The sequence below is a fragment of the Crocodylus siamensis genome, chromosome 8 (assembly GCF_052110815.1).
Source record: "Crocodylus siamensis isolate JL-2025a chromosome 8, ASM5211081v1, whole genome shotgun sequence".
Lineage (NCBI taxonomy): Eukaryota > Metazoa > Chordata > Crocodylia > Crocodylidae > Crocodylus > Crocodylus siamensis.
In genome coordinates, this window is record NC_143402.1 from 17,334,843 (window position 1) to 17,358,506 (window position 23,664).

The window sequence follows — 23,664 nt, forward strand, 5'->3', positions numbered from 1 at the left end:
TTGGGATCCGGGATAAAATCCCATCATGCTTTAAATTAAGGATAGGGATAATGGATCAACGGATACTATGTTATTGGAAAGAGAAGTGTCTCAGGGTGAGTAATATAAATGTTCAGATAAGGAACTATCCTTTCCCACTAAATGGTTGCTTCTCTTGGACACCATACTTCAGTAAAAAAAGCAGTGGTTATGTCTGTAGAAACATTTTTCTTTTTCTGTGACATTTTATGTATTATTAGCAGGGATCCAGGTTTTCCGTTTCCCACGGAAAAACGGAGTAAGCCATGGATTTTACCTTTTACCAGAGGCAAATGCAGATTTCTCATTGTACCTGTGGATTTTGTTGTTTTGCAGTAAGCTCCCTGCAGGTTGGCACAGTTCCAGCTTGGAGGGAGCAGGAGAAGGGCAGTCAGTTGGGGGGGCTCCATGTGCAGCCCAGAGAACAACTCCTGCAGGTAAGTAGGTTGGGGGATGGTATTGAGCCCCCATAGGGAGGGAGGAGGGGGCTCCCCAGGCTGCTATTCAATTGGACAGGGCTGGGACTGGGGTTGCTGCCCAGCTGGACAGTGCATAGGGCTTAGGATCTGGGGCTGCAATGTACGGCTGCAGGGCCCAAGTGGGATGGGGCTACGGGCAGCTTGTCAAGTGGGGGCTGGCTCCCCAGTGTTGCACACAATCCCTATGGCCAGGGAGACCTGTACCCTCCAGATCTGTACGCGGGGAAGGGGTGGTGGTGGGTGCAGGCTCAAGCTCATACCCTGGGGTCTCCGCAGCCCAGTGGGTGTGACCCAGAGTGGTAGGGAACAGTGGGGCTATGCAGAGAAGCTGTTTGCCACTGCAAGCTCCATGGTGGTCTGGCAATGTGTCCATTGCATACGGGGCAGCTTTGATTAGTGCAGCCCTGCGCCACTGCCCTCACTGTGGCTGTGTGTACAGAAGGCATGTTGCTAGGGCAGCGTGGAGCTCGCAGCTGCAGGCAGCTTCTCCGCATGGTCCTGCTGTTCCGTACTGCACTGGGTTGTGCCTGGTGGGCTGCAGAGGTCCTGGGCTAGGGCAGCAGGGTGGGAGCCTGCAGCCCTTGCCCACCCCATGCATGGATCTGGGGGGCATGGGTCCTCCCTGCCCCCTGGGAAGTGCATGCAGTGCCAAGAAGCTGGCCCCAAACCACCCCCCCACACCTGAGCATACAGCCCACCCCGTGCTCTGATCTGGGGGGGCGCAGGTGCCCCCTGCTCCCTGAGAAGTGTGTGCAGCAGCAGGGAGCAAGCCTCCCCTGGCCGAGCCCAAAGCAGGCAGTGGGGAGCCAGGCTTAGCAGCCACCACCTCTTCCCAGAGGCAGGGGGCTGTGGACCTGGGGTCAGGACCTCATAGCCCTGGCAGCTGAGGGTGGCAGAGCTGGAGAGGGGAGGCGGCAGGCAGGATGGGAGGCACTGGCAGGGCCACTGGGTTGTGGGGGGTGGGGATGGGAGAGTGAGGGGCACTAGCAGGACCAGGGGCTGTAGGGTGGGGGTTAGGGATACCAGCAGGGTTGTGGATGGCCTTTTATTTTAATAATGGATTTGCAGGGTTTTAACAGAGAATTTGCAACTTTTTTTACCAGGGAATTTGTGGGTTTGTTTGTTTATTTATTTATTTTAATCAGGAAAAACTAGGATTTTTGATCATTAGTTTAGGTGGTGGTTCATTGCATTGGGATGATGATGACATCACTGAGGAGAATTTGTACCATGTTGTTTCTCGGGACCTAAAATGAGTAATTTTTCATTGGCAGCATTGGGGAAATAGGAATTAAAAAGGCACAAGTAGGTTTGATGTAAATAACTTGTGTGTGCAGAAAGAAGGGAATAGATTAGATATGGGATGGGGACTTAAGGTTCTAAACCGTACAAAGTGGAGCAGAAAACTTCTAATTAGAATGTTCCATCAAAATGTCTTGAAAGTAGTTTAAAAAAAAATCAAGTTGACTCAAGTACCAATAGCTAGAAAAAGGCATATTGGCTCAGGAGGCTCTAGAAGGCTGGAACGAGATCTGTATTCTGAGAAGAATGCATATTCTTCAGGTAGTGTAAGGTAGTGTTTGGCAAGGAACGCTGACAGTAATTGTTACTAAATTAGGGCCTGTCTTATAGGTAAGTAAATGGTGTATATGCATGAGGGATGAGATGACCCATGGCTTTTGTTCTGTAAAACTGTCTGATTACAATTCTGATGGCAGTGCTGGTTTGTTAGCTAATTTAAATAAAGACATGAAATAATCTGATCCTAAACCATTGGAGATTTTTTTTTTTTTTGACTAGATGAATGTTGCTGATTACTTTCTGTAGGTTACTCTAAATAACTGGGTGGCTGATTTGGTACGAGCATGTAGATGCGTCTTAAGATTCTGTACATCTGTGTGAAATATTTTTCTTTAGGCAGTGAGATACACTTCTAGTATTTTTTGCTGAGTTCTGTATCCCCAGGCTGCTATTCATATAATCAGATTTCCTCTTCCTATTTTTATATATGATTTAGGACAGGAAGTTTATAGTTGAGCTTAAAGCTTAACCTTTAACTTAATGTTATTTTTTTAAATGAACAGTGTTGTGTTACTCTAATAAAGTTTCTTGTAAATCATATTTTAATTAAATATTTTTGTTTGTTTTATTGTTAACCTAGTCCTAAGTGCCAACCCATTTCACTGCTAAATCTATTTATACACATTTTGGGTTAACTTGAAGCTTTTGCTTAGTTTTGATATTGGAAATCAATGTTTGATTGAAAACATACCTGCTTCAGAAACACTTCAGTTCCTCTTTTTCCCCTATGCATACAAGGTTTTTGAGAACAAACAATATTCATTTCAAACTTTCATTATATCTCACTGAATCTATTACAGCATGATGAGGGTAACTTCAAGGTAAACTTATTATTTTAACAGTGAAAGCAAGCTGGACACCCTGGTACAGAAGCTTCATGACTTCTTGGCTCATTCATCAGAAGAATCAGAGGACGCAAATTCTCCTCCAAGGTTATCTGTGAACAAAAATACAGGTAAATATTGTATTTCCTCCCTTAAACATGTATGGTTCTTGAGTCCTGCCTCTTCTAGGAAAGTGGTGCAATAATGTACCTTTTTAAGGGAGCCAATATATAATAGTGTTCTTTGCCAGCTCATTATCAGATGGCAGTATCCTGTTAAAATGCAGAGGATTATAAATGTAACTTACATTTCTCTTTTTTTAAATACTTGTATGAAAAATAGAGAAAAGATACTAAGTTGTAATAGTATAGTCCATACATATGGTTTACCATGGAATAAAAGAGAGAGTGGGGCTTTACTACGTACTAGTCTTCTCAAAGAAATCATTTAATAGGCAGCTACTGCCTATTAAAATATCTTTACTTTCTCTAGTGGTAAAATAATCTGACTTTTTCTTAGTATTGGAAACATGATACTAAGTACATTCATACTGTATAGTAGAGTATAATTTGTATTTTCTAGTGAACTTTGCAGACAGACTTTGCTAAAACATTTTCCATAGCCTTGAGTTAAGGGTTGGTAAGAAGTGGTTGTGCGTGGGAAAATTTTAGAAGCATGTTGGCTAGGGTATGTGGTTCATTTTCCATTATATTTCCTTAAAAATGATGTTATCAAGAAAAATAATGCTGTTACCATTATCTTTGCATCAGCAGCCCATAACATTGTTAATATGGGGGGGAAAAAAGTCTGGTTTGCCTCTGGTTTTACCTGGGCTTGTGCATTTCAGGTCGTGTAGTAAAACGAGTCTGCTTAGTTTCACTTAAGTTGCCTGAGTCTTATCATATAGAACAGTAGTCACCAACCCAACTGGTTGATTGCAGAGCCTTGTGACAGTTGATCTCAGTCTGGTGTAAATAAGCACACATGCATGCGTGTGCTTAGCCCCCACAGACTGAGATACAGTGCTGCAGCTACTCTGGGAGCAGCACGATGCCATGTGTGTCCCACCACTGGGCTGAGCCATGACCCCCTGCCACCAGGGTTGGGCTGGGTGAGTGGGACGATCCCCTTCCACGCCCTGCCACACCCCTTGCCACCGGGTGAGGGGGGGCCCCGACTGGGCTGGGTGGCGGATGGATCGGAGCCCGGGCAGCTCATCTAGGGGTGCGGGGGCGCTCCCGGCACTGTGCGCACTCTGACAGAGGCCCAGGGGGCATGTGCCCCCCCCCCCCATCTATGCATGGGGTGGTGCTGGGCTTTGCACTCCGAGCCTAACTGTAGCTGTTCTGGGAGCAGCGCAGTGCCACATGCATCCCACCACTGGGGTGAGCTGTGCCCCCTACTCAGCCGGTGGTGGGATGAGCTGCCCAGGCTCTGATCTTCCCACCACCTGGCCTGGCCCGGGCCCCACTCACCACTGCCTCTGCCCCACTCCTTCCCTCACCCTGTGGGGGGGGGGCCTCGATCTGCCCCACTTCCCTCCATCCCTTCCCTCCCCCACAGCCTGACTTGCCTGGGGGAGAGGGGCACGCAGTAGGTTCTGGGTTGCACTTCAGTTCAAAAGTGATCTTATACTTAAAAAGGTCAGAGGCCACTGATATTGAAGAATGACACAGCCATGTTTTGCTTTTCTGATGCTTCTTACAAAGATTGTATAAACTGCTCTGTATGAAAATAATGAAAATGTTCAATGAGTCCTCCAGCCACATATTTTCATAGCCTGTTGTCTTCAGTTTGTCTTGGCTAACAATCTTCTCCATTTATATTTTTGAGTCATCTTAAAGCCTCTGCGAACGATGCATGTTCTGTTGTAGGTGGTAATATCCATTTGAGTTTCACTTTGGTTTCTGCGTTGTATTTCATCTTAAGTATAACAAACAGTTTAAACACTGGTCCCATGTTGCACTGTGAGCATTTGGCTGCAGGGCTTCATTTGTATTTGGGGCTCCAGTCGTTTATTTCCACAGTGCTTTTGCCAAATGCTTACCTAAACTGAGGCACAGAAAAAGAAATGCCTGTTGTGTTCTTGAGAACATACTGTTGGAAGCACCTTTTCCCCTAAGCCTCTTTTTAGTTACTAGTGTGGATCTAGCCCTTTTCCATGAAACCGGGTTTGGCTGGGGAGCAGGAATACATTGTTTTGTGATGAACATATCAGAAATATCAAGGTCAAATTTGTATGATATCATATATACTCTCATTTAGAAAAAACGTGTAGAAAGCAATCTTAACAATGTTCTATCTCAAGCACTCAAAAGTTAGGAAATGCCATAATTATCTGTATAATTTTAATTTGACTTGTGTGTGCATATATGTACTATGGTACAACATTTAATGAAAGCATACTATTTATTTTTCCAAGGGCTTGTTCTGTGCTCCGAATGAGTCTGGTCTAGGGATGAAACAGGTCTATATAGCACAAGAAATTGTAGGACCATAGTTTCATTTGGTGTAATCATTGCACACCTTCCAGCTTCTAAGACTTGCAATGAGAGAGGAAGGAGCACATAATTAAGACAGTTGACTACTGTGGAGAATTGGATCTTACTGGTTTTTGCACAGAGTTCACTTAAAACGATCAGAGGTGCTCATTAATTGTGTGTTCCTTCCTCATTTTTTAGATATCCGACTTGAGCCTGTTGGGTCTGTCATGCAGAAGCATTCACAACTGAAACTGAAGTCACTGGGAGCTGTACTAGAAAATATGAAGTGCTAGATAACATTAAGTGCTGGGAAAAAAATCATGGCTCAAATTAGGGATGTGAAATGTTAAACACTTAATAAGTATATTTATACCGGAGATTCACCCAAAGAACCTTACCTGCCTAAGTCCTTAGACCAAAACTACAGCCTATACCCCTGCTTTACCCAAGAGGCTTTACCTGATGTAATGTTTTCAAAGAAGTCAGATTCTATATTGCTGTAATGTAGCTCTGTACCAAAATCAGCATTTGACTAGCAAACAGTAAGAGACACAGCGCCATACAGGAGACAACTGAAATATGAATGTTTGCTCAGTAATCTAGCACTATATCTTGTGTGCTAAATGAGATGGGGGTCTTGCAGGAAAAACGGTATCCAGTTATGTAATTAGACCAGGCGTGGGCAAAATGTGACCCACGGGCTGGGTGCAGCATGCCAGGCCATTCTATCCAGCCCATGGGGCCCCTAAAAATTTTAGAAAATTAATATTTATCTGCCCTTGGCTGCCTGTCATGCGGCCCTTGATGGCTTGCCAAAACTCAGTAAATGGCCGTCCACCCAAAATAATTGCCTGCATGTGAACCGGGAGGCATGAAGCAGTACTGCACAAGTAACCTTAATTTTGCCTCTTGCTAAATTTTGAGTGCTTGAGTTTGCAACCTCAATGATATTTTTGTTCTTTTTAAAATTTAAATTGCATGGCTTCTTTCTCTTCAGTAGTGATTCATTGCAAACACTAGAAACCAGCTCCTTTCAGTTTCACGGCCTGTCCTCAACCCCAGTAGGAAATGAGGAAAGTTGACATGCTTGATTGTTATCTGGGGATAATGCATGCATATTCTGATCACACACAGTGCCTATGAGTTGATGATGAATGCGTGCCTTGAGATCCTTTCTGGGGTCCTGTGGGGTACACACTGTTAGGTGTGCAAACAGGATTCACAGGAGAAACCCTGAGGTTTCAAATAGGAATCCACAGTATTAAAAGCATTCTGATCTGCTGTGATCTTTCTGAGCTTTTTGTAACAGAAGAATCACTCTATTTTCTGAAGTCCAAAATCAAGTAAAAACTAAAAACTGACATTTTGTGAAGGGAGCTTTGAGTCTATCGAGATTGAGAACTACTTCTCTAGTCAGGACTAGGAACTGAAAGAAAATTGTCTGTGAGCAGTTCAAATAGTCTTTTCAGAGATGTTTAGCTATCAAAGCCTCAGAAGTCTTTACTGGGCATATGCAATTGCAGGGTTTTTTTTTTCAAGAATTCCTTTAATTTGCCAAAACTGGATGGATCATAAATGTGAGGGCATAGGCCGACCTCTGCCATTTTTTGAGTTCCTGCTGAAAACATAGGCATGCTAAAATATTTGAAAGAAAAAGTTTCAAGACTTTCACACGGACAAAACAATGTATTTTTTGCTTGCGTCATTCACAAAAATGCCTGAATCATTTGTTTAAAACTTTCCCAGAGAAATTCAGCCCATGCTAAATTTCCACCATAGAATATTTGAGCTCAGTGATTAAAGTTTTGCCAAGATAAGAACAAAGGAAATGGGTTCTTATACTGGAAAAATAGCAAATTGCCAGTCAAGAATGATGGGAGGGAGGCAGGTGGGGAGGGAGGGACAGAGGCCTGCACCTGCCCCCACTTTGGGCTGGGGCTACTCCCTGCCTGCCTCCCTGCTGCCTTGGGCCAGGGCTGGGGCTGATTTCTTCTCTCTCTTCTCCCTCTTCCTCCTCCCTCCCCCCCCCTTTGGGCCAGGGCCAGAGCCTTGACAGCCCCATTTCCCCCCCAGGGTCCATTGCTGCTGTTGCCTCAAGCTGCTGCTCCATTGCCACAGTTGCTACCTGCTGTCCAAGCACTCGCACTCTGATTGGTTGTTTCAGACAACCAATTAGAGTGCGAATAAAGCATTATGGACAGATGGACTAAGGCTTTTATGATATTAAAGAATGCTGGGAAACATTAATAGACAGTGTATTCAGTCCCACTTAGTTTAAATACATGTAATAATTGTATGAAACACAACATTCCTCTCTATCTTACTACCACTTCAATCTCATATATTCCAATAATCCATTTTTATGAGACCTACTTTTAACATTCTAGACCTTTGGGCAATCTTGAACAAGAATTGGTTTGAGGAAAAAAAAAAAAAAAAAGAAGAAAACACCAAAATTGGAAATGTTTCCTTCCTCTGGCAACAGTACCATAGGATTACTCTCACAATTACACTAGCCAGTAGTTCAGAACAGGTGTTAATCAGTTTTGGAATAATAAAGCATTTAGAGTTTAAGATTCCACGGACTATGGGGACTAAACATGGGAGGCCTGTATAACTGAAAAAAGAATCCCCGATTTCAAATGAGAGAGTATTTATTTCTAGTTGCATCTAGTAAGATTTCCAGATTGCAGGGCCATAAAATCACACTTCTCTCTGTGGGAAATAACTATTTAAAATAATTTAAGAGATTTGAGAAATATAATTATTCCCACTTTTTGAGGCATATATGCATTTAATGTGGCTCCTTTTTTTATTTATTTGTGAATGAAGAAAAGGTGAAACGTATATCCAGCAACTCCTTAAAAATATGTAAAACGTGTGTGTAAAAATTGCTAGTTTACGAGTAACAAATGACAAGTATTCTGCAAAATTTTAGTTACGGAATTCATGCCCATTTTTCAGTTATGCTGATAAAAAAAAATTTCCAAACAATAATGTATAATTGTCAGCGATTTCTGCTACTGAGTGAATTCTACTCTTTCTTCTCTACAGATAAAAGTAGTGAGCCTGAAAACAGTCCAACTCCAATGGAAAATAATAGGGAAGAGGTAGGAATAAAGTGTACACATTTGAATTTTCAGTAATGCATGTAAAGCAAAGTGACTGGCATAAAAAGCACTGGATACACTCATTTGTTTCTTTAAAAATTAGGTGCTCAGAGATTATATCTAGACTAATTTATATCATATTATACTTGGCAAATTACACTACAAAAAAAGAAAAGGGAACTTTACAAATTGACATGAGTGATGAGATGCTTGAGGGGGGAACATAAGGCTTTACAAAATACTAAATGGGGAAGAGAAAGTAAATAGGGATTTATTATTTACTCTCAACACAAGAACTAGGTCTTAAACTAGTAGGTAGTAAGTTTAAAACTATCAAAAGGAAGTTTTTTCACACTGTCATTAAAATGTGGGACCCATTGTCACTAGATGTCACGTAAGGCGATAGTTTATCTAGATTCAGAAAAGGGATGAGAAAAATTATTGGAGGAAAGGGGCGTCAGTAGCTGTTGAGCATGGGAATTAGGGATATAGCCTCGAAAATAAACTTGCTAGACTAGAACTGCTTGAGGCTGCAAGTGAGAGCAGAACAATGGTGAAAAGCCCCCGTGTCAAACCAAGTTCACTCTTCCTTTCAGCATCTGCTTTCTGCCACTGTGTGACACAGGATGCTGGGCAAGATGGACCTATGGTCTCACCCAATAAATGGCTTTTCTTATGTTCTCACTGTGGCTTTTGAAGAAGGAAGGAACTGCACTTTTATAGCAAAAAATAAAAATAGTGCATCACAAAATGTATTTTTTGCACATTTTAGTTTAGGTTTTTTGTTACTCCATAATTTTTTTATGATACATTTTCTAATCTGCTTTAATTTGCAAAGTTTTATTATTAGTACTAAGCTAAAAAAAACTTTACTAAGCTTTTCCTGAGAATTAGGAAGATATATGCTGCAGATTTTTTAATGAAGAATTGCCAGTTTTGCAGTCAAACAGATGGCAAACTGAGGTTCTGCTTGTTTATACTTTTATTCTTAACCTTTCTTTGATATTTGCATGAAAACAGGATATATTTGAGTAAAAGTGAATAATAATTAAACTCTGGCTCCTATTTATGCTTAGATGCAGTTTATCCAAATAACTGTAAGTACTTAAATATACCTGTTTTTAAAAAGAATTTTGAGAGATGTAGGAAATGTTATGCATAAGCAAAATTTTAAATTTTAAAAGTATTTTTATTGAATACGTTAGTATATCTCAGTGTTTCCCAACCAGTGTGCTGTGACGGCACAATGGTGTGCCGTCAGAAATGAACAGGTGTCCTGCGGAATTTTGCCATGACAATGAGCTACAGTAGGTATGAGGATGGGGACTGCCTTAACAGCTGTGCCACGGAAAATTTTTATTAATGCAAGTGTGCCTTGGGTTGGAAAAGGATGGGAAACACTGGTATATCTTCACATGGTATTGTTTATTAGAATCTGTATTCTTTTTAGAAGCAGTTTGATTGACACTTCAACTAAACATATATATATTACTACCAAGCCTAGTGTCTTATTTGAAAAGCTAACTTGGGTTCTTACTTTCATGTGGGCTCTAACCTAATTCTTGTCTGTACCCAAAACCTGTCAGTTGAGAATTGTGGTACTTCATGCCCAAGCTATTTTGCCCAGCCTGAGAGAACTCAAGCCCAAATGCTGTTTACACTTTCTCAGGTACTTCACTGACTCTGCAGCATCAATACAGGCTAAGGGCACTTAATGTGTCGATAGTTTTCCAGAGCCTTTCACAATTCTCCAAAATTCCATATGTCTATTAGGGCAAGACTCAGATTAACTCAGCGGACCATAATGCTAGAAACCAGGAAACGTAACCTCAGAAATTCTCACTTCCCTTCTCTGAGGTACATCACAGCAGGACAAGGCCAGTCAAATAGGCATACTTGACTGTAGCTTTGCTATGTGGCCAGTCACACCTGAGAACCTTGAATGAATTGAGGAGAGGACTCCTTAAAGACTTGGGAAACCCTGAATAGCCCTTTGGTGACCCAGGAGCATTAATAAGCTTTCGCGTGAGCCATGCCAAGTTTGCATGGGCCAGATGAGGGTCCTTGTGCTGGCCTGCAGGCCAGCCTGACGGACGTGCCGCCCCCCTCCCCCCCCCCCCCCCCCCCCCCCCCCCCCCGGCTGCCTGCAGTGCCAGATCCAATACCCCAAGGGGGCAACATGGAGCCCATGCTGCATGTAGTGCTTTGCCAGACTGGCCCTTCACAGTGGTTCTGGCACAGCTAGATTTGGACCAGCCCCCGAACCAGTGCACAGGGCTGTTTTGGGGCATGAAGCACATGCCCTCACCTGACCATCTGTGCTTTGTGCGTGGTGAGTGGTGCTGGGTCGAGTGCATGGTCGACCCAGGAGCTGGATCTGGCCCGTGGACTGTATATTTGACTCCCCTAATATAGAGAATTACAGGAAAAGAAAAACTGATGTAGGGACCCTTTTTTCATGAATAAAATGCCTCAATTTCATGCAAATGCAGTACATTAGAGTGTTTTTGTAGAAGCGTTAAATCACAATAATATTCCTTAGTATATTCTGACACATTGTATGTTTATATTGAGTTTAAAATCTTGTTTTAAATGTTTTAAGTTAAAATGCTATATTAAAATGTGTTTCTCAAAATGCTGTTACACCATTAGTGTGCTAAGGTAATTAAAATTGTATATATTAAGCAAAGGTTATAAAAATTATTTTTCTATGCTTGGTAGTTAAAATGTGGTATAGAATAAGAATGAGACATGATTGGTTTAAATCTAGGCAGAAGATGATTTTAAGTTGCTCTTATTTGTAAACGATACCAACATTTTGTATTTCTATTGACATGTATGACCTGGTCACACAACTAGATATTTGTGACATTTTTTTTAATAATATTTTTTTTCTTCCTGCTTTTAGGGCAATAGTTCTTCAGAAAGATCCAAATCTTTAGGATCATCACGTTCGAAAAGGTCAGTTTGAAAATACGCACACAATACTTCCTGTGACCTTGGGGTCTTCCTAAATTGATCTACAGAAACAGTCTGCATGCTAAGCCAGGCTAGTACAGATTGGCATAGATCCATTTAAGCTAGTGGAGTTGGGTTTGTCTATGTCAGGAGCTGGCAACCTACAGCTTACAAGCCAGATTCAGTTGGTGAGCTGGGGCTTTAGTGGTATGGGGGTTTTGCCTACCTTTCACCACTGACTGGGTAGTGGAGAGCTTGATCTATTTTATTCTTCAAGATTTGTTTACGGTTCAGGGCAAAAAAATCCCAAAATGAAAACAATACAGAATTCCAAAAATCTTGTTCCACACAGCTTGGGTTTGACTGCAGAGTACCATGTACTCCTATATTACTATATATAATATAATATTAATCACAATTTGGGATATTTTTTCTGTACAGGAAGCCTACTGTGGTAACAAAATATGTTGGATCAGATGATGAGCAAACCTTAGATGAAACTGTAAATGAAGATTTTTCAAATGAAAACTCAGAAAATGATGTTGACATGAAAAGCTTGCCAAAAGGTAGTTCATGCTGTTTCGTTATTCTCTCTAAATATCTGTCTAAATTCTACAGATTAGTTCCAAGATAATTATGGACTGCGCCTAAATACTTCAGAAGAACTACTTGTTTTTCATACTTGTTTTTCTTTTTTGTTTTTTTGTTAAGTACCAACTTTAAAAAGACCTTGTACTGAGGATTTACTGTTCAAAAGGTTAAAAGACGTCTGTCATCAATTTTGGGTCCCACATACTTAAACGTATGGATTGACCAGTGTACATTAACTACTTAATATCAAACATCCACTGATACCGGTATTTTTCACAGAAATAGAGACATGACACTTTTTTCTTTTGTAAAGTTTTCAAACCCTACTAAAGTTGCTTTTAAGAACGACATGTAGGGCATGGGCATGCAACCTAGTTATTGCCAGTTATTGGAGCGTGGAGATAGACCAGGGGTGGGCAAAATGCAGCCTGAGGGCCAGATGCGGCCTGCCAGGCAATTCTATTTGTCCTGTGGGGCCCCTAAAAAATTTAGAAAATGAATACTTATCTGCCCCCAGCTGCCTGTCATGTGGCCCTCGATGGCTTCCCAAAACTCAGTAAGCGGCCCTCCGTCCAAAATAATTGCCCATCCCTGGGATAAACATCAAATCATGTCAGCTGCTCCATGGTAAGTGCTTGTGTGCACACTCTTTACTGCTGTGGGACTCTACCTTTCTTTCATGAAGGGCTAAACTGCTATGAGTTGTGTGCTGCAGGTGAAAGTGTGTACCCAAATAGTTTTTGTGGAACAGGTGACGTACTGTAAAATCCCTCTCCTTTATTTTTATTTATTTTTTTTTGCAGTAACATGTTTGTGTTCCTGTACGTTTTGGCTTTTGATTAACTTGCAGACTCTTAAATTTTTCAAATTTTACTCCTTTGTCTTTTAAAATATTTGAGAGCATTAAAAGGAAAGCCCGCTCTTGAACCGTTTAAAAAAAAATTATATTCACTTTAAATTGGCATATTGGATTTTGGTAAGGTATTGTACTTAAAAACAATTAACAAAAAAACCCAAGCAAAACACAACCCCTCCTCCCCCGGTCTTTTATTCTTAACTGTAGTTTGTTTTCTTTTGACTTTTCTTTTTACCTGTAAGATTTTTTTTTAATTGCAAAGAGACTACTACAGTTCCGTGTACAAGAAAGTTATTTTGAGGTTATAGAGTATTTTATTTTCTACAAAGTATCCTGGAGACCCAAGTATTAAAACTCTTTATTTGAAACAACACATTTCTCTTCCTGTAACATTAAGATTGTTCTCTGGTTAAATTCAAACTTTAGGCAATTATCAGAATTTTGTAAAAGGGAAAACGAGTTTTGTTTATATTTTGCTTTTCAAAAAAGTGGTAACTTCTAAAGCTTTTGATACATTCAGAATCAGCTGTCCTAAAGAAAGTCCTTTAGCTGCAACATATCTGCCTATTAGGTTCCACCATTTTGACGTTCTGATTTCATTCTGTTCTGCATGGACCAGTTCTTGGGGTAGAGGGTAGTTAACTCTCCATGGCCCATTCTGCCCTGCAATTGTAATAAGTGCCAGTTTTGAGGTATGTGGTATTGGTGTTTTTTGATATGGACACCTGTATATTAGGAACTGTATTATCAGTTAGTCATCAGACAGTAATTTTGGAAAAAGAAATATGTGCAATGTTGGCTTTTATTTAAACAGGACTCTTGCACTTCACTTGGATGTGTAATGGTTTCCAATTTTTAAATGAAATCATTCTAGGTACAGTGGTTGTACAACCAGAGCCAGTGCTGAATGAAGACAAAGATGATTTTAAAGGGCCTGAATTTAGAAGCAGAAATACCGTTAAAATGAAACCTGAGGCTCCCAAAAAGCGTGGAGGTAAATACTATTTAAAACATGTTTCAAGATGGGTTTAAATTGCTGCTTATGGCCACATTTGGTACATCTAAAAATTGTACATATTTCCTATAAAAATTATCTGAAAAATACCTCCACACTTCTGGCTTTTTGTTCATTAAAAATTCTAGCCTGCTGATATTAGCCTCCATTGCTGCCCTTCCAAAGCAGCAGTGAAAGCTAAGATTAATTCTTGTAAAATATTTTGTTTTGGGTAACTATAGAATACTTCATGAGGTGTTCTGTATAAACCAGTCTCTCTCGTAAAAAATAGAGTTTTGGTTCCACTGAGCTATAATGCAATATTCCTTTCTAGGGAATGATGTTGGAACCCCACTGAACATGTTCAAAGAATCTCCAAGAGATCCCTTCACACTTAAGTAGGGTCATGTTCTCCTCTGGCTTACAGGATGTTAGTTGACAAGGAAGAATTAAACATAAAGTCCCAGATGCATTTAATTGGTGGGCAATTCTCTGGCTATTGGGCCCATTCCTGAGGTCATCCGTGGAAAGATGTTATGCCAGTCAGTTTTCCTCTGCTTCCACTGAATTGATATGAGGGTAGGTAGCTGCTAATGGATAATACAAATATATGTCCCGTATGGATTTTTCAGCAAGAAAAGATTAAGTAAGACATGCACGACCTAAGGGATATGCTGTCATTTAACAAAACAAAAGGTGGGCAGGGAGGGGCAACCATACATTTCTCTTCCCTTATCTTTATCAATAATATTTTATTTCACGTACCAAAAACAGTAGCTAGGATAACTGGGTGAATAGCTCTCACGTCTTCCCATTCCCGTCTCCCCACTGGGTCATGCAACAGACTTGTTCCAGCCTAGTTTTCCTTATTAAATAATTCTTTTGTTCACCGTTTTTTTTTTTTCCTCCACAGTTGTGATTTGGGATTTAAAAGGATTAAAAATGATTTTGGAGAAGCATAATGGTTTTTCTTTCACATGCATATTATGAGACTTATTGCTGTACTTTTTAGTCATTGTTTGCTCTAAATTGTCCACCTGAGGGGTCACATGGTATATTTTTAATTATGCTGTTGAAATTATTATATTAGAAACTATTTAAGTATAGGTATCTCTTTGCTATATGTGATTTAGGAAAGTAGTTCTAGATTGGGTATAACAGACATATTAGTTAAAGAATAGTTTTAGCAATTAAGCATGCAGCTTCTGTCAGTTCTAGAGTCATGGGATGCAGAACATCATGAATATAATCATTATACAGTACCTTAAAAACAGTCTGATACTACATCTGGTATATGTTTTCACACGAATGCCTTCAGATTTTCACTAGGAGCTGCATGCCCTGCTTTTTCAAAAATTAAAAATGTTAGTAGTAATAAAACTATTATATTTTTACTGTTCTAGAATTAGAAGGCTTCTGGCTGCAGCTATAAAAGGCAACATACCCATAATCAGTATCTTGTTTTACACTTGCAGAATGGTCATAAACCCATAATCTTTTCTTGATCTCTTTTGTTCTTGGTTATTAATGTAGAGTTCTAAATTTCTCAATTATTATTGTTAGTATTTAATAATTGGTAACACTGAGATGTTCTGTGTTTTAGCATTAGCATTCAGATCTTTGATTCTATGTAATGGATTTTAAATGGAGGAAAAATGTGAAGACTTTTTTGTGAGGTTTTTACAGCCCAAGTCCTACTGTCTTTCTGAATGTCACTTCAGACGCTAGGAAAGGGAAGTAGTCCTGGCTCCTAACATACAAGGTTTGAAAAATTACAGAGAAAATGTGGCTGACTACTGTTTAGCTGGTTATTCCTTAGACTGATGACACCTGCATTTACATGAGATAACAGCAATTGTATGTCAGGGTTCACAAGAGCCTTCTGTAAAGTTCAATAAAATATGGTCCATCTTCAGCCAGGTGAGGTACTCCTGTGGTATGGCATTGGGAGGTGCCTTTTATTCAGAGTTTAAAATGGGATTGGATATTTCTTGAGATAATAAGATCTAGTTGTAACCAGGAATTCATTTGGGAAATTCCTATGGGTCTGTATGTTGGGGGGGGGACGACAAAATATGGCCTGTGGGTTGTATCCAGCCTACCAGGCCAATCTGTCTGGCCTGCGGGGCCCCTAAAAAATTTAGAAAATTTTCATATTTATCTGTTCCTGGCTGCCTGACAAAGATGAAAGGAAGCTGGGGCAGTAGGATGCGGTCGCCCAGCCCTGCCCCACCCCTAGCCATTTCCCTGCTTCCCTGACCGTGCCCTGCTTCAGCACCGTGCGGCTCCCAGCTGCATTGTCAGACCATGGAGCACAGGGCCCAAACCGGAACCCGGGGTGTGTGGGGACGGGGGGGATGAGGAGGAAGTGTGTGTGGTGGGGAGAGAGGGAAGGTGGGGCATGTGTATTTGTAGAGCGAGTCTCATATCCCCACACTCTGCACACCTCATATACCCCCCCATAATATACAACAGTAAGACTTTATTTTAAGCTATTATATACAATCATGTCTATGTGCACTACACAAATGTATGTAAATCAGGACAGAAATATTTTTTTAAATCAAATAATGAATGTTTTAGATGTTCACTTTTTAAAATATAATTTGCTATTTTTTCTGATTCTGAAATGGCCAAACCCCTTCCTGAAAGGAGTACTTCCGGGGGCAAGGGGATGGACTTTTGTTGGCAAAGGCCAGGGGTTAGAGGGTGGGAATTCCAGTCACAAGATGGCTACCAGGGGGCGGGGCTACACATGCAGCCCTTGACAGCTTGCCAAAACTTGGTAAGTGGCCCTCCAGCCAAAATAATTGCCTGTCCCTGGGTTATATTAAGCAGTAGCTCAGGCTTGGATAATCCTAGTGATATATTTTAAGTTTTATAATTCAAGAGACTTTCTGTTGTTTGGCCCATTTTTTCCCCTGGTCCGGACATTAATAGAATATTTCTAACCCAGCAGAGAGAACCAAATGGAATTTTTTTGTTCCAAGGCAGACAAATGCCAAGATTTAAGCGCATGCCTGACTTCTGTGGTATGGGGGAGAGGATTATTTCTTCACCCACTTCCTTCATAAACTATTCCCTAATCTATTGATAATTTGTTGCAGTTTTTAATTTCTTCAGCCTGGGTCAGCAAAGCTTTCAGATCTGTTACCTCTTCCTCTCCCTTTCTTAAAGGGAGAACAAGAAGTTATTTTTTCCCCTCTAGTGTTTTTAGTATTGCATCTTGGTCTCATAGCATACTGGTTGAACCACTTAATATCTCTCTAAAGGGGTTTCGTGCTATAATTGAGAGAACCTTTCAGAAAGAAAGTACCTCCTTTAAAATTGGAAATGTATTTGCAGATAATTTAACCAAGTTAAACTGAAGTTTTGTTCCAGTTCTCATTTCCCGCCCCCCAGTAGTGATTAATTGATATTTCAAATTTATAAGCTGGTTCTGCCTCTTCAGATTTTTAGAGGGTCTTTTAAAAATTATTTGCTTTTTATGACTGTTATGGCATGCCTGGACTAACGTTTGTAGTCCTAATTTTAATTCGGGAAGGGCTTAGTATAGGTTAATTTAAGTTTTGTCCTATACCAAAGGCACTTGCAGTGTGTCCGGATTGGTTTTGCAAGGGTGTATTTCTTAGCTGATTGCCAGTTAACTTAAGCTACAAGTTCTCCTAACTGGTTGAAGGCTTAAAACATATGCATGAATGATGTGCAGATATTTATAGCTTACATAGACTTACTAAACAATATTATCCTTGTGGATTACAGAAAATGGGGAATGCCATCAAATACCCCCCCGCAACTCTTCTGGTGCCATTCTGTTTAGGTCAGCGTTTCTCAATCTGAGGAGCACAAGAATATATGAAAGGGTCACGAACAAACTTAAAAATGGATCAACAAACTAAAAACGGGTTATTCTTTAAAGGAGAAAAACGTAGGAAACCATGGCTTTTCTCTTGCAGGCTGTTAGAGTTTCAGCCTGCAAGGAGCTGCTTGAGGTTCCCTGTGCTCGACCGTATACCTCAACCTGCCCTATACACCTACCCCCTGTCCCACACACTGGGGGCTAAGGGTTGAGGGCAGTGGGTCAGGACTGGCCATTGATGTTTACAAATCGATCTTGGTACAAAAAGGTTGAGAACCACTGCTTTAGATGGCACCCAGGACATGTCCCCCACTTGCCCATCCCACGTTACACTACTGTTTACAGGTGATGAGCAGTAGAGTTGTAATGCAGGAAATATGTGGCCTCTTACAGCATTATGTTCTAGGATGCTCAGATCCATGTAATCCATTGAACCAGCCATTGCATAGGAGGGTCCTACATTATGGTTCTGTGGGAGGAATACTTTTGAAGATGTCAGTTTTATTAGACATTGGCCTCCTCCATCATAGAGATTCATTTTGTCATTGCATGATCTATTTTGGTGGCCCAAACTTAGCAGGTTAAAAAGAATAAATATGTCTTAAAAATCCTAACACAAGTGGAGGGCTTTGTTGTTTTACAGCAGCCTTAGGCTTTTTTCTTGCGTCTTCCCCATACTTTACTGGCTCCCCTTGCTGGTCCCTCCCTTTCTATTTGGATTCTAGAAGTTACTTATTTCTTCACTTGAAATGAATTCAGATCACGTATTGTGAAGACTGTTTCAGTTAACAAAAGGTATGATACTGATGTAACATAAGTCTGATAGTTAAAACAGTAGATTTATACATGTTGATTGCATCATTATGTTGTCTTCCCTGGTACTTGTCACACTTTTTTATATTACAGCTGATAGGTGAATGTTCACTCCATATTGACAAACTCACTATTGAAAAGACCAAGTCCAAGTTCAGTATTCTGTAACTTTTTACATAATAACTTATAGTACCTTGCAGGTATGATACCATGGGACTTGTATGTGAAATGCCTGCTCAGTTAAACCACATGCAACATGGATACTTTTGGATTGGCTGACTGAGTTTTCTTAGTTTTGGTATTTAATTGGCTTTTGGATATTTTAGAATAGGAATGTAATTGGCTATGGACAGTTGCTAAACACCAACCCTCCCCGCCTAAAATAAACAATGCCCCCAACTGTATTTTTCTCTGCATATGAAGGCTGCCAAGATGGTAGCTCTGGAAATTGGAACCCTCTGACAGTGCAACACGTGTGGGGACAGCAGTGTGGATTTTCTTGCATTGAGCCATGTTTTGGCAGAACTATTTAGAAGTCTGAAGGAAGTTCAGTCAGTGTTCACTGAATCTTTGGCTAGTCTTCTAATAGTACCACTTCTTCTGATTATATTTTTTGTGATATAGATTTCTGGACACTGTGTAAAATCACACACACAGGTAGTCATCGGATGGGAATAACTTTTGGCAAGTATCATTCTGGGACATATTTGGTTTTGTGACCTAGAGATGTAGGGCTCTGTCCCATTACTGATCACCCTATCTGGCTCTTTCCTTACTTACCTACTCTTTCTTCCTCCAATAATATGTTATGGGCACGTCTACATGTGTCCGCATGGCAACCTTGCTACTGTGCCATGCTTTAGTACGTTCTTTTGGATATAGTGTTCGCTGTTCAGTAGTAGCCTGTACTGCGCCGTACACTGGGCACACGGTTATTTTTAGCTGCTACTTTGTTGTAGTGGTGCACTGTAATGAGGGGGCATGCTGCCACAGCGAAGTAGCTGCTGGTCACGTGTAGGTGCACGTAGTCGTTACGCTGCTGTAGCGTGTTGCTGTGGCAATGTAACGTAATGTGTAGATGTGCCCTGTCTTGAATAAATTTAATTGTTTCTTAGCCTCCTGTTTTCCTGCAGACAGAGAAAAATGAAGCTGTTCCTGTCTCAAAATATGGCAATACTAGAAATTCTAAGCAAGACCACTTTTCTTAGTTTTGAAAGTTGAAAATCTGTATTCGTAGATCTAATCTAGATTCCTAGATTAATCTATTGAATAAGGAAATGGTGTAAAAAAGCATAAGAGGATATGAAGCTTTTTGGTAACAAGGCATCAGTTCTGGAATTTTGCTGCCTCAGATTTGTTTCAGTTTAAGATCTGAACTGGAAGGAAAATTTGTAAGATTCCACCTTTACAAGAATCTGCTGACAACTAGCAGTTCCTTCTGTTTCCAAACTTTCTAAGAACCTGTTGAGCTGCCACAGATTGGATAAATCTTTTAAAGATGTGAGAAATTATAAAAATAGCACATTTGGCATGGGAGCAGTCAGGATTTTCCTTTGTACTTTTTATAGATACAATCCCAAGCAGTTTGCGAAGTGGAAAAAATCAGCCAAATGTTCTTCTTTCTGTTCCTGGGAACCTGAGTTGTCAGTGAAGATTTTTTGACATGTTAAAATCCAGTTGATTTGCAATCCATGTATAACCTGCAGTTGTACAGATAAAATGCATATAGTTTATGCCTCTACTAATTGAAAGTCAGAGGGATAGCTTGTTTTTGACCCTAGGACTCACTACAAGCATAGATTTGATTTCATAAAACTTTATTTGGTTGGCAAAACTGTTTCTACACAGGCAGAGATGAAAAGTCTAAATGTATATAGCAGTGGCCAGAAAACTGACTTGCTGAACCGCTGTTCCTTGATCCTCTATCTGCTCCTCTGTTTAATTCCTAACTAAAGTGGTGGTTGAGGGACTGCTTCTGCTAAATGTTATTTCTCAAGTGACTTCCTTTTTCTTGGCAACATCATTGCTCATCATAAGGCTTCTTAAATTGAATAATTAGTGTTGTAAGATTATGCTGCAGATTGCAGTTCCACCTTCCCTCCTGCCCTAACCCCAGCAACAAGACTGCCATACCAAATGGGAGGTGAGAGCAGCCAACAGGATGGTCAAAATGTGTACTTTATCAAAACTTTTCATTCCAAATAAGATAACATTTAGTAATGGTAAGAAGTGACTATTAGCTTATCAGGATGCTGTGTGGAAAAGCATGACCTATTACTTGGGGAAGGGGGGCAACAAAACATATTTTCAGTGATACATTTTGTAGGGGTTGAAACCGTGCATTTTATTTATAATTTATATATTTGTTTCCTTTGTCTCATTCATAAATTCAAGAACGTATTAAAGACATGACTTAATTAAAATATTTATTTAAAAATGAAGTAGTATTTTTATAAAAATGATAAAACACAAGGAAAGTTGGTGTATGGTTCAGGGTCACGATGAAAATTATTTGTGACAAGGCTTTAGTAAATTAAGGTATGTGTTCATGAAATAACCAGTTAATACAAGTATGCAAATTCATAAAGGAGGGAAAAATTTTCCTGTCCCAGAGGGAGTAAATAAATTGCCCCACAAATAACATTAAAGAGGTGAATGGTTATAGATAGCTTTTGCTAAAGCCAGGTGGCAAAGCAGTGAAATGGGCTTTGCGGTGTACGGGTAATTTGAACCAGAAATGTTTTAAGAAAATCCAATATGTAATTATACCTTTCTTTAAAAAATGAAAACTAATGTGTGGTTTATAATCCTCTTTATAGAGGAAGGACTGCATGGAATTGTAAGCTGTACAGCTTGTGGGCAACAGGTGAACCATTTTCAAAAGGATTCAATCTACAGACACCCTACACTGAAAGTTCTTATTTGTAAGGTATGTGATGAGTAGGTTTTTTTCCTACTTCATGTCTCTTTCTTGTTTTTGTTTTGGTGGTTTTTTTCCTTCAATAAAAACGTGTCATTGTGTTTAATTTTCGTGTGGATAGTTTTCATTTATTACAGTTATAATGTACAAACAAGGAAACTGATAGAGAAGTGAAAATAAAATAACATGAAAATGCACTGCATTCAGTTTATTGTAGCTTCTTTTGAATCTAATTTTTAGAATTTATTCTTACAAAATTACTGTTGCTTACTGTTTATGGTTCTTTGTGTTCATACTGTGGAGTTTTGTATCTCCTTAGAAGTTTCTATACAAAAGGCTCAGCACCAAAGAAGGGATGGAAAGTTGGCTTTAAAGACCTATTTTTGGTCACTTGGATGTTATTGCTAGGGCTGAAATGTTTTCACTGATAAAAGTCAGAACTATCCTGTGGGCTGTTATCTTGTACAGAATCTTTTCCAGTGGCTGCTTGTGGGCAGTATCTCAGTTCAGAGCTCTCGCAGCTTTGAGCAGTATAGGACACCACCTGCACCATCCATTCCAGCACACCTGTACATCAAGTCTTTGTGTAAGGTGGATCTTGTTGGGAAACTTCCAACAGACTACCTGAAGGTGACCACTTCAAGTTTTCAGAATGGTTTTTAGGATCTCTTGGCCACAAATGTTCCCGTGGTATTTTAGTTGGTCTAATAACTTGCTAAAAGATTGAATGTTGCATTAGATCATATAGGCCAGTATTCTGGCCTGTTTTTGTTAACCTCTTACCTTCAGTTATACTTTGTAACATTTACTTTCCTTGACTATTGTATCCTATTTTGTTTACTTTTTATCCCTATTTAGTGTGGGAAAAGGGAATGGTCATTTCTGTTCAACATTATTTTATAGGCCCACATTATTTCCATTTTTTATCCCCTAAGTGAAACAGGCCTAGACTTTTTGATTTTTTTTTTTTTCTTCATGGTAAGTTTACTTACTATTCTTGTTGAGCATCTTTTGTGTTCTTGCTATACCTTATTTGAGATTGGCTGACCAGGTATTATATGCTTTATTTTGAGTGAGACTACATAATTATTTTACAACGCACATGCATGCATGTGCATGTACATATACACATACATGCACAAACACTGCTGATGCCCTTCAGAATTCTGGAGTGAGTGGGCAGAAGAATACAGCAGGGTATCATCTACAGTTTTTATTTAATCTGTATTCAAGCAAAACTTTGATTTGGCACTTGATGCTTTGATTGAGTAAGGGCTGGATAAGGACATCAGACTTTGTCCTTTATAAATTCATGGACGTCAGTCATTAGTAGCATTTGAGTGGTACAGTCTTATTTGTTACTCCTCAATTCCTCTGGTCAGAGCTGACCCGAGCAGGATGTGGGGCCCAAGGTAAATCAGCCTGTGTAGGGCCTCGCCCCCACCCCGATTCCAAGCCCCCTGGATGCAAAGGGGTGGGGTGGGAGGGTGAGGGTTGTGAGCGGCCAGATGCAAAGCCAGTGGTGGTGGTGCAGAGCCACCACGGCCACTCCATCCAGCTTCATGGGGCCACCCAAAGCATGGGGCCCCGGGCAGTCGCCTTGATTCTCACCCCCTGGGGATTGCCCTGCCTCTGGCAAAGTGTAGTTGCTACGCACGACCAAGTAAGTGATCCATGTATTACAGTTTTTAGAGTTCATTTACTAGTAAGTTACTTTTAAGCAGCCTTTGGTGCAGACAAAAAGTTTAGAGAGATACTTTAATTGCTAACATAAAGAAAAACATAAAGTTGAAAGGAGAATCTCAGTAGGAATTTGTGTGGGTGAAAGTGTGTGGGTGGGGTTTTTTTTGTTTATTTCCTTCTTTCTTTGGTATTGATTTTTTTTCTCATAACTTGGAAAGAATTTTTCTGGATAATGAAGAACAAGTATATTTGGATGTTTTGGAAGGTCTGTGGCCCTCCAAAGAAGGTACACATACTTAGTTTTCAAATGCATGTTCTGCCATTCATATCCAAAAAGTCACAATCTAGATGTTGCTGTACCTTTTGGAGGTGATGAAGATTGCAGTTTTGTAAAGTTAGCCAGAGCTTGAAGAAAGAACACTTTGCACAGATTTCTTGTGTTCCTTTTTATGTCTGATTTTAATACACCAGACTAAATGTATAGTGTTGTTAAAT

The 23,664-nt window shown here is 40.2% G+C and overlaps 1 protein-coding gene across 5 annotated transcripts in view; it reads left to right on the top strand.

Moving 5' to 3' along the window:
- Window positions 1–23,664, top strand: part of ATRX (ATRX chromatin remodeler) — a 147,353-nt gene that overhangs the window by 11,877 nt on the left and 111,812 nt on the right. Inside the window, exons 2-8 of one of the 5 annotated variants that reach the window (XM_090060998.1) lie at window positions 2,921–3,033; window positions 8,440–8,495; window positions 9,572–9,592; window positions 11,404–11,456; window positions 11,895–12,019; window positions 13,775–13,894; window positions 21,386–21,495. In XM_090060998.1, the coding sequence (XP_089917124.1) occupies window positions 2,921–3,033; window positions 8,440–8,495; window positions 9,572–9,592; window positions 11,404–11,456; window positions 11,895–12,019; window positions 13,775–13,894; window positions 21,386–21,495 (598 nt within the window). Of the gene's footprint in view, window positions 1–2,920; window positions 3,034–8,439; window positions 8,496–9,571; window positions 9,593–11,403; window positions 11,457–11,894; window positions 12,020–13,774; window positions 13,895–14,349; window positions 14,474–21,385; window positions 21,496–23,664 lie in introns of those variants that run through there. The other 4 variants (XM_090061001.1, XM_090060999.1, XM_090061002.1 and 1 more) reach the window with 4 other exon arrangements.